The sequence below is a fragment of the Bombyx mandarina genome, chromosome 03 (assembly GCF_030267445.1).
Source record: "Bombyx mandarina strain Sakado chromosome 03, ASM3026744v2".
Lineage (NCBI taxonomy): Eukaryota > Metazoa > Arthropoda > Insecta > Lepidoptera > Bombycidae > Bombyx > Bombyx mandarina.
In genome coordinates this window covers 6,853,713-6,865,979 of record NC_143210.1, presented here as the reverse complement: position 1 = coordinate 6,865,979, position 12,267 = coordinate 6,853,713, and the positions used below count along the sequence as shown (strand labels likewise).

Sequence of the window (12,267 nt, the reverse complement as noted above, 5' to 3'; positions counted from 1 at the left end):
AAAACCTAGTTACACTTATTTATTAATAGCAATGTTCGTTCAATATTTGAAATTAAGTTTTCTTTTTCTCGTGCATACCTCAAGCCGTCCAATTTTCCACATTATCTTGATGCTAGTCAAAATGTGTTATCACAGTGGCTATTCTGTTACAATATAAGTGCTTTTTAATAGAAACTTAGTGAAAAAATGGTCTGTTACAAAGATATTTAATGGCTTTAATGGAGGACAGCACTGAACACGTTTCTGCCATTAAGTATCAATATCACGATTTATAGCGTATTTAACTCTCCATGTGGTATCTTTGTAAGTTTCTAATATTATATTTTCTTGCGTCTGTGCATTTATTCAATTTATAATTTTCATTACTTTAAAAAAAAGACTCTAGTGGACTGTATGATTAGGATTGGCAAGGAACTTGATAAATAAACTCGCGAGGATTGTACGTATAAAATTTGTATATTTTTAAAATTTTATAAATCGCGTACAATAGCACGGATAAAAAGAGAATGACAAAACTGAGACATTCCAAAATTCAAATTCAAATGTAATGTCAAAAACCACAACGACAACAATAAAAAAGGTTTTATACCATTTTGTTAGGTTTCCAACAAGACAACGCATGTTAAATTTAAAAAAAGCTATGTTCTCTACTATTGAATTTTAATATAGATTGTCGACTGGGTACTGTGATGGCGTAATGAAAGGTCCACAATAATGCCTAATTCTACCGAAAACCAGTCATGGTTTGATGGGTCTGGCCACTGTTAAACAATGCAAATAAAACTTCGCCCTGATATGGAAATGTGGGTGGTGGCATTCACTTTGCCTACTATAGGATCCGGTAACAACATAACATCAGGCTGGCCGTGATGAGGTCGTTGACCTTACGCAATATTCTTGTTTTTTATGAAGTACTTGTACATTTTCAGCTTTAATAAGACTATGAAAAAATTATGACTTAAATTTCAAAGCAGGATTAATTTCAAGCAATATCACAGCCTAACTCGAGACTCTGGTTCACTATGTGAATCTTAAACTCAATCTTCCCATTAACCTGGGTTGAGTTTTTAGAATTAATAGGAAAATTTATGATTTATTATTAAATTCATTACACGCGAGTTGATCATAAACGAAATAAACTCATAAATTAAGGGTCATTTCTAGGTCTTCTTTTGATTACTAATTACTCGGTTTTGTAGTCAAAAATTTGATATTCCTAGAAATGAAATTATCAAATTGTGAATTTTGAAAGTTTTTTTTTTAAAACAAAAGGGTATTTTGGTTTCAAGAAAACGAAATATTTTGATATAAACAATTCTCTCTTTGAATAATTTTCTTTCTCTCCACGTTCTGGGGCTTCAAATTAGGATTTTTTATAGATATATTAATGTTGTAAACATATGATCTTCGTGCCCTAAAGGAAAGGCCCACTGTACTCATACATTAACCTAAACGACTATACCGCTGTTCAAATTCGGCCGCCATGTACTAATTTTACTAATGAAATACGTATTTATAAATGTTCACGAATGAATTCCACATAGAAGTGATAGCATCGTGTAATAAAAATCAAATTTGCAAAAATTATATAGCCTGGAGAGGCTATTTCAGCTTTACCCTAGCACGTAGGTGAGCTCTCGGGGTTCAAACCGAAAACGTTGCTAACACTGGCCCTAGCAAGAGCAGTGCTTCGCCGAATCTACCACCGGATCGCAAATGCAACTCATTGAGTAGATCCGGTGAGAAAATCATTGGGCTGTGTTTATGGGTTAAATTACTCGTCGAGCCCTTCGTCGCAAGCGACGGGTTCGGCGAGGACAGTAACCGATGCTTGAGATACGGTTTACCATTCGATCCACAGGATCAGGTATATAATTTACGGCGGCCACACACGACAAGAGGGTTATCGTCTCGTGCCGCCTTCTCAAAGTGGGGCATTGATGCCCACTGTATAATATACTTACTGATTGAGTCAAGCTCCAGGTTATCATGGAGATATGGATAGGTAACATCACCTTGCTTATTTATGCCACGAAGCAGTAATATGCTCCATTTCAAGACGGCTATTGATACAAATATTATGATTCAAAACATATTCAAATTATATTTCGTTACCATTAATTAAGGAAATTCGAGAAATCTAAACAAAAAAATCTGTATTAATAAAAATAGCTGTCACAAACTGGAGCGTAAATCTTAAAACGTTTTTCGCAATTGCCTAGTCGTTACAATCTTTATTAAAAACGCTTTACAAAAAACAATTAGAATTAATCAAATGCAAATCCCAGAAAGATTAACCGCTCCGTAGGTGTTGAAGAGGTTTATTATTTCGAGTTCTAGAGATAAGGAACAGAGGACAGCTTTTAAATAAGACCAAAATTAAACACAAGCTAATACATTTATAAAATATGTAAGGTCTAGCCTTCGTGGACATGCTAAATTCAACTTTATTTCAACTCGACACGTTTTACTTTTTAATTGTGTGACATAGGCCTTTATGAGTACAGTGGTATCTTTTGTGTTATTTGGTATTTGGGAAATGATATTCGAAGTGCTTCTGACAAAACAATCTGCAAACGGAACTTTACCTATATAAAATATTTTATACCTAGGTACATAAATTGGTTTTCACCTCTTTCAATGTCCAATTAAACTCTTTACAGTCATCTGTCTGCTGTTACGGCATGTTTTATAGGTAGATATTTCAACATTGTGCTAACAACGGAATTTGTTATTAATAATTTTTAGACTTCTGTGCACACAGAAAGGGGTAAGAGTGTCTTGAGGTCTGACAGTTTGTTTTACATCTTCACAATAAGATAATCTTTGGTATTAAGTAGTAAAAGCAGATTTCACTACCCCTTGCGAAAATTTTCATGTTTTTTGTTATTGTTTACCATAAACCGAGTTAGATATAAATTATTATAAATGCAATTGGAGCACTGAAGTAAATCGGTTTTTGCGAGACGTAGACATAATTAAATCTAAATTGACATTAAATATCGTGTTTTTTATTGTCATTAATTTCAGGACAAATCATACTTTACAGTTTTCTTGGTCACGGACGAAAGTACGCCTGTACTGTGCGTCTGTGTTCAACAAAACTGTAAAGTATACGAAACTTCAGAAATAATTATAAAGACAATAAGAAAAACGAAATTAATCCGTAAAAGTGGTTTTAATTTCACTGTAGCATCTCTTGTTGCACCACATAATTTACGAAAGAAATGTCATTAATTTAAGGACAAATCGTAAGTTACAGTTTTCTTGGACACAGACGAAAGTACGCCTGTACTGTGCGTCTGTGTTCAACAAAACTGTAAAGTATACGAAACTTCAGAAATAATTATAAAGACAATAAGAAAAACGAAATTAATCCGTAAAAGTGGTTTTAATTTCACTGTAGCATCTTTTGTTGCACCGCATAATTAACGAAAGAAAAATAAATTCACAAGCAGGATGGTTATTCTAGAGACGACAACGCGAAAATCAATCAGTTATTTGTAACACATATCGCAATATAGTACAAGGAACCACCATGTCATCGGAACGGGGTTGTAATTATCGAACATTTGCGAACGCATTTAGTTCATGTTTCAGATCGCAAAACGATACGGTCAAGTTATAGTATACTAGCGACCCGCCCTCGCTTCGCTTCGGAAACATTAAAACACACATGAAACCAAAAAAATAAAAATAAAAAAAAGTAGCCTATGTTCATCAGGGACAATGTCGGCTTCTAATGGAAAAATAATTTTTCAAATCGGTCCAGTAGTTTCGGAGCCTATTCGAAACAAACAAACAAACAAATCTTTCCTCTTTATAATATTAGTATAGATATAGTAGACATCCACAATGTAAATGCGCCACCCACCTTGAGATGTAAGTTCTAAGGTCTCATGTATAGTTACAAGAGCTGCCCCACCCTTCACACCGAAACGCATTACTGCTTCACGGCAGAAATAAGCGGGGTGGTGGTACCTACCCGTGCGGACTCACAAGAGGTCCTACCACCAGTAAAAAAGTATGTACCCAGATTTAACTATATACTAATAATACAAAAACTCTACTCGCTTATACCTGTGTATCTCTTCGTACTCACGTATTTAATAGTGGATCGGTATCTGAAAGTGATTAATTTGCATTTTTCGTTATTTGCGACATTCAAGAAGTAAATAATGGTGTTAATTGTTACTACTAGTACTACTTACTAGTCGTGACCGACCGAACAGATATTAAAAAGATATAGTGCGTTTCCAGTATGAGTCTGCGTGCGTTTGTAGAGCATTTTCTATTTTACAATTACTAATTTCCTCTAATTTCTTGATAGGACAGAGTAGAAGTGTTAAGATGAAACAAATAAACACATTGGGTATTTTAAACTATTTATAGAATGTAGTATGTATTGAAATATATTTTTTTAAATTAGTTCCTTTTTTTATCATTAAAATTAATGAACAGTTTATGCATCAGTCGGTACTTTGATATTTAATAAAAAACGTTAAAACTACGCTCACTTCAAAGAAATATATATTCGTTGTTAAATTTTTAACTATCAATTTAACTTGAAAGTTTGCGTTTCTCTAAAGTTTGAAATTTTAAAAGTTCAAACGTTTACTAGATTTCTGTTTTAAAATAGTAAATTCAAAATATTAAAATAAGATTTGTACAGTCATCATCATTTAATAATATTTGAAACATATTGGTTTTGAAGACATATCATCTTATAGATCACCTATACCAATCTAATAGTGTTGCCCACACGCATTTCCAGGGAACAAGCCTACCACATATGAGGTATATTTAAACCATTTTAAATAAGGACATGTGAGACTATGGAAATGCCACGCATTGGATTTCATTTCAGATCTTGCCTTGATAATCATTCGTTTACTTAAACACTAGCGGCCCGCTCCGGCTCCGCTCCGGCTCCGCTCGGGTCTTTAGCAAAAGTTTCAACGATATTTGACGTTGTTTTATTTTTTAAAATAAAAAAACACTTATTGCGGGATAACTATTATAGTTAGACATATGCTGTCGCGACACTTTTTGTAAATAATAATGTGTTCTACAAAGTCGTAGTACATTATTTTATTCTATCATCAATATTTTTTGCAGGGCATGCGATGTAAAGAATATTTTAGGTAATTTTTTTACACCTTGGGTTACATTATTGGAGTTTTATTAAGGATCCCTATTTTTCCAAAATAGATTATAGCCTGTGTCACTCGGAAATAGTGTAGCTTCTAAACAGTAAAAGAATTTTTCAAATCGGTTCTGTAGTTTCGGAGCCTATTCAATACAAAAAAACAAACCTTTCCTCTTTATAATATTAGTATAGAAGTATAGATAAATAAACAACATTTTAAACGTATTATACCTAGCTAATATTCCTCATAAAGGAAGTAATCAATTTCTTCTCTGAGCTGCCAGGAATGCGCACTCATCAATCGCCGGCATTTTCCTTTCATTTCGTCACCCACATTGAATTTTCCGCTCGTTGATTCCACGATATCCAGTCGCGTTAACTTTAGCAGCGTTTAGTGATACTTTACGGATACTAAAATATGGTGTATTTATAGGTTTTGCTTCTGAGTGCTTTTCTTCTTTTTGTGAAATATCACTACATAAAAATATAAGAACATGAATTTATCGATAAGCGAGCACTTACCGATAAGTAAGATATTTGTCGGTGAATAAAATAAATCTGGCAAAAACATGAACCACGAATTTTACTTAATTGGTTTTAAAGGATAAATAGAACCATCATCCATACAGCTTTCATCACTAAAATAATGTTACTTAATTGTTGACTGTTTCGAAATGATGCTACTGTTAAGTTACTAACGTGAGCCGCGTGACGTAATTTCTTATCCATAATACGCCAGGATTTACAACAATAGCTCGTTAAAATATTCTAAAATTTAACTGTGAATAATTTGAATTAAAAACAGGACGAAAGAAGTGAACTTCTCGCTGCCCACTCTTCGCTCTTCTTCGCTCGGTGAACTTCGTGACGTAGTGAGCGTCAACAGTTTGGGAAGCGACGTGCTCTGCCCACCGGTACCTACGCAACTACGCTCCAATTCTTTTAGTGAGTATCAATGCGTCTATTTTCCCGCCAGCTATTCCGCTAGCTATGATCGGTAAAAAATCATTGTTTATTTTCATGTTTTAGTTTGACTTAACTTACTAGTGCATTGCGTGACTTTAATTCCTCTTAGGAATTCCTTAGGAGTTTTTTTTTTATTGCCCTTGTATGCAGACGAGCATACGGCCCGCCTGATGGTGAGTGGTTACCGTCGCCCATGGACTTCAGCAATGCCAGGGGCAGAGCCAAGCCGCTGCCTACCGAAAGGAATGAGTGAGTTGGATGGTAGATTTAGAAAAAAAAGGGTGAAGAAAGTCTACGATCGCTTGATAGGTTAGTTCAGGCCTAAACAAGACAAGAGTCTTCTTAATTTTCTGATTATTCGCTGCGTCACATACCAGGTAAGGTTTTGTAAAGAAATTTAAACTACAATATTGATAAAATAATACACATGCATCTTTCTTAAATGTTGCTCTCAAAAACTATGCATCTATTTATTTATACTTTTCCAATAATAATGTCAGAAATAATTTCATATTGGCAAATTACGACAACAATTGCCTATTTTACAATGACCAAACCCCTGTTTTTGGTTGGCAAATGTCCAATGACCAAAGTAACCCTTTTTGCATTTTGTTAATAAAAAAACCCCTTTATTATATGCTAGTCATAGAAGTACCTTTAGACACCGATGGTGTTAATTAGTTTTATTGTGTTGAACCTCATATTAGCGTTACTTTATAGAACGTATTGTACATTAACATATGGCATAAATAAATGCAGCAGGCATTTGGTCCGTTAAGTGGTGATAGTGACTGGAAGCAACAACGGTATAGGATACGAGACAGCAAAATATTTAGCGGAGCGTGGAGCTCGGGTAATACTCGCTTGCAGGAACGATCTACGCGGTACCAAGTCCAGGGACCAGATCATTTCAAAATCCGGGAACCACAATGTGCATTATCGTCAATCACTTTCAATTTTTCAATTTTTTTTTAAGTATTTAATTGTCATCGGTCCTTAATAGGTATACCAAATTTCGAGTTAATCCGACGTTTTGAAGGGGCTCAAAATCATGTTCAAAGATTCCGTTACAAACATACATACGTCTGAAGCTAATAAAAGCGTATTAAAAAGACCTATACATATGAATAATTCACGGGACTTTTTACTCATAAATTATACCATCAGTTGAAGTAATTCTCAAAATTCAAGGGACTTAAACAACAAAGTCTGGCTCGCATTTCGGACCTTCGTTAGACCTTTCTGCCTAATGAATTCGTAATTTTCTCATACTCATACATACATAGACGTTCCTAATTACAAATGAATTAAAATTACTTAGCTGCTTTAACTATGTTGAGCGATTGTCTTCTTATTAGAAATCAATCAGATAGATGAAACAGCGTAATTAAGTAGGCTTCCAAAACAATAATTGAAAATAGGTGACAATTTTCCTTGTTTTCAGACAATAAATTTGATAAAATATTTCGACATAAACATTAGAGATTAGACAAATCGTCTACGTTTCTTAAATGGTATGTATGTAAACAAAATTAATGTATTTGTTTTATAAAAAAAAAAAAAACAAATGTATACCTTGGCTTAATATTGTACTGTTTGTGATTTATCTGGACAGGTGCCATCATCTTGTTTATATCTGCCAAAAGCAGTCATGTCTTCCGATTTGAAGGGTGGGACAGTGATCATACAATACAATTAACACTACTGGTGGTAGGACCTCTTGTGAGTCCGCGCGGGTAGGTACCACCGCCCTGCCTATTTCTGCCGTGAAGCAGTAACTCGTTTCGGTTTGAAGGGTGGGGCAGCCGTTGTATCTATACTGAGATCTTAGAACTTATCTGCGCCATTTTGAGAAGGCGGCACGACATGAGAACCCTCTCATCGTAGCCGCTGGAAACTACATACCCGACCCAGTAGACCGAATGGTAAACCGTCGACGTCGCCCAAAGCACGTCATTACGGATCCTCCTGATCCATTAACGGTGCTTTTGGGCACCACAAGCACCGGTCACCGTCCTCGTCGAACCCGTCGCTTGCGACGAAGGGCTCGGCGAGCGAACTAACCCATAGACACAGCCCACTGAGTTTCTCGCCGGATCTTCTCAGTGGGTCGCGTTTCCGATCCGGTGGTAGATCTGCGAAGCACTGCTCTTGCTAGGGTCAGTGTTAGCAACTCTCCGGTTGAGCCCCGCGAGCTCACCTGCTAACGTTAGGGTGAAGCTGAAATAGCCTCTCAAGGCTATCAGCATAGGTAGGAAAAAAAAAAGAACTTATATCTCAAGATGGGTGGCGCATTTACGTTGTAGATGTCTATGGGCCCCAGTAACCACCTAACACCAGGTGGGATGTGAGCACGTCCACTCATCTAAGCTGGTGGGTGGTCGTTTGCTTAACACAAAGTGGGGCGTAAGCTCGTTCATCCACTTATACGGTAAATGAATAAAATATGACAATATGTTGTCAATCGTACCCCGTAGATTTTTGTTCAAAGTAAATAATAAGGTACTCTCACTGATTTTCTGCTTAGTTAGACATTGTTTTCTCGGGCCTCACATCTAACCTGAAATTCGTGTCTCGTGTTTACTCTTAAATTGGATACATAAAACAAAAGGGCCGGAATTTTATATGAACATCATTCCTGAGGTATTTTTTTAATCAACGTTACCAAATGTACCACAAACAAAAGCGTCTTAGGTGATTTTTTACAAACAAAACGCCTAAATTAGTTTACTCATCTACGCTATTATATAAAATAGGTACTTTGATTGAATAAACTAATACTCTGAGTTTCAATTAAAATCAAGTCCAAACTCGTAACAAGGAGTTTCAATTTAAAAAAAAGTAAGGAACATCATTTTATTCCAAAATTGAATTCATGGTTTTCTTAGACGTGTTTTGTCCAGTAAAGTTACAAGTTTCAGGAAAAAAATTGTCCGTTCAATTAGCAGCTAATTGCTCACTATTTGCAGTTCATTGACCGACACACCCTTAGCTTCCCTAATTAATTATTCGTCATTTAGTTTGAAACCGAAAAAAGCGAGCTAGGATGAGTAAATATTTATGACTTTATACTACAACAGATTTATAAAATGAAGTCACTAACGAAGGTTATTCTATCAATTAAATGCCTATAATTTCTATACTAATTAACTGTTTGTTTTGAATAAAAGCTATTAACATATTCGATCTTTAACCTTAACACCTTTTTTTTTTTTTTAACGCTGGGGAATCCATTTACGGATACCCGGTCGAGAGGGGTAATAGACCGGGTTATGTCGGACTCCGGCGCCTCCAGAGAAGAAGAGGGAGAAGAGGAAGACCAAAGTCCTCCTCTTCTTCCAATTCCTACCCGGAGACTACGCCTTGAGAAAGGCGCGCGAGGCGCTGCGCGGCGTCTACCACGCAGGACCCGCCCCGCAAAACCGACTACCGACTAAACCCCATCGAGCTCCACCACTCCGACTCCACGAAACCTACGGTACCGCACAATGCGCGCCGCAGGCTCGCCGTCGCCGGTACCCATCCTGACAATAGGACGGGATCCAATCCCCGGGAAGATCCCGCAGGACGTCGTCTCAGGAGACACCGTGAGTGGCGCATAGGAGCCACCTTGCGCCGCCTCACCACGGAACCGACAGCAGAGCACCGGGCGCCCCCGCACCCAGTACCCAACAGTCCCTACGGGAGATTAACGGGAGCATCGTGCCCGCGTCGCCCACCCCGCCTTCTTCGCTGAGGAGCCGAAGATGGATTCCACTCCCTTTCGCGCTCCTCAGCCTCGCGGAAGGCCATGACCAGGTCGCAAAATCTGGCCATGGCCTCCCACGAACTCTCGTCCTCTAGCATGCGGGCAATGACAGCCCGCAAGGAGAGGTCCCTCCCCAGCACCGCGATGAGATCTCGCCGCGGGTGCTCCCAACGCGGGCACGCTTCGAGTGCGTGCTGAGCGTCATCATCCGGATGCCCGCACTGGTGACAACCCGGATGTGGCTCTCTCCTGCAAACCCTCCACAGGTACCTCCCGAAGCAGCCATGCCCCGAGAGGACCTGCGTAAGGCGGAAGGAGAGCACGCCGTGTCGCCGATCTGACCATGTCTCCAGCACGGGCACCAGGGCCTCGAGAGTGCGCCGGCGGGTGGCTGAGGTTTGATGAAGTTCCTCCAGCAACCGCTCCCTCCATTTAGCGTACGCCAGATGACGCGCAGCACGCCTCCACCGACTGACAGCCGACAGGCCGGGTATCCGTCCCCGACCCAGGGACTGTGTCCTGCGCCGGTATACCGTAGCCAATACCTCGGCCTCGAGATCCCAAGGAAGGGAACCAGCGAGGGCGCAGGCGACCTCTCGGGAGATCGTACGGTACCCCCTGATGACCCTCACCGCGAGCGCCCGCTGAGCTCGGAGCAGCAGCGCCGCATTGCGTGCGGAGAGTGTGGGCGACCACACGGGAGCGCCATACAAGGCCATACTGCGCACGACCCCCAGGTACAGGCGTCGGACACCGACGCTGCAACCACCAACGTTGGGCAGAAGACGGACTAACGCACCTGCCATGCCCAGTAGCCTCGGAATCAACTCACCAAAATGGTGGTCGAAGCGCCATCGACCGTCCAGCACGATGCCCAAATATTTGAGCTTCGGCTGGACAGCGATCGATACTCCACCGACTATGAGCGTCGCGCCCGGAGGGGGTCCTCTCCGAACCGGGTGAAAGCATACGGCCTCAGACTTGTGGAGGGCCACCTCAAGGCCTAGTCTCCGAATGCGGCTAACGACGGTGGAGACCGCCGCCGTTGCAAGGATCGCTGCGGTCCTGTAGTCAGCTCCGCGAGCCGTCACCAACGTGTCGTCGGCATAGCACACCACGTCGACGCCACGCAGGCCAGCACCGCGGAGGACCCAGTCGAAACCGATGTCCCACAGGAGTGGTCCCAATACCGACCCCTGTGGGACCCCGCACGACACCGTTTTTCGTCCCCATCCTCTTCTCTCGGGGAAAATCACGCTCCGCCCTGAGAGGTAGTCCTCTATCAGGGTGCGGAGACTATTGGGGATGCGGTGAAACCGAAGTGATTCCACGATCGCGCTCCAGAGGACCGTGTTGAAGGCGTTGGCGATGTCAATCGACACAGCCAACAACACGCCCCCCTCGGAGCACGCACAATCGGAGAGATGGCGGACACGCAAGACCGCGTCCACGGTCGAGCGACCCCTCCGGAAACCGTATTGGTTAGGAGCCAAATCAGGCCCAACGTTTTCCAGGTGCTGGACAAGGCGATTAGCGATGACGCGCTCGAAGAGCTTACCGGCCTCGTCCAGCACGACGATTGGGCGGTACCCGTTCGGTTCGTCACGTGGCCGACCCTCCTTAGGAATAAGGACGAGCCGACCAGTCCTCCATGGCTCTGGGAACCTGCCCTCACGGAGGCACCGGCTGAACAGCCTTCGGAGAGCAGGCCCCAAACCATCGCCCGTCAAGGCGAGCGCCCACGCTCGGGACGAGATCCCATCGGGACCGGGAGCCGTGCGCTTCGCCCGCATCCTCTGCACAGCCGATTCAAACTCCGCCTGCGAAACGTCCGCAGGCTCCCCGCCACCAGCAACCCGCATCGTCGTCATCACAGGGGGGACGAAGGCCGTCCCGGTAAAATCCGGAAACAGACCCCCGACTACCCGCTGCAATGTCTCCGGCGGCAGGGTGCTGGTTGCGGGGGGGGCCCAAGGGCGGAGCACATTGCGCGCCAGCCTGTAGGGCCGCCCCCACGGATCACAGTCGAGCGAAGTTAGTAGGTCGTTCCAAGCAGCCTCCTTCGCCTCCCCGATAGCCACGCGCAGGGCCCTTATGGCCATCCTGTACACCTCGTACAGTCGGTCCTCCTCATCGGGGTCCCGGTGCGTTCTTCGACGTCGATACCGTTGGTATGCGCGACGACTGACGTCGCACAACCGGCGCTGGCTAGCGATCTCCTCAGTCCACCAGTGGACTCTGCGTTTAGGAGCGAGAGCTCTAATGCGAGGCATAGCGGCGTCGCACACCCGCGACATCGCCTCGCGCAGATGCTCCACCCCCTCGCACACGTCCGCTGGCTCACCAAGCGAGTCAAGACGCCATGCCTGGACTACAGCCGCCTCACACAACCTCTCGACGTTGA

The 12,267-nt window shown here is 42.0% G+C and overlaps 1 protein-coding gene across 2 annotated transcripts in view; it reads left to right on the top strand.

Moving 5' to 3' along the window:
- Nucleotides 1-12,267, top strand: part of LOC114251812 (synaptotagmin-15) — a 99,705-nt gene that overhangs the window by 44,982 nt on the left and 42,456 nt on the right. For both annotated transcript variants that reach the window (XM_089739790.1, XM_028186210.2), the window contains exon 5: nt 5,955-6,094. In XM_089739790.1, the coding sequence (XP_089595916.1) occupies nt 5,955-6,094 (140 nt within the window). The remainder of the gene's footprint in view (nt 1-5,954; nt 6,095-12,267) is intronic.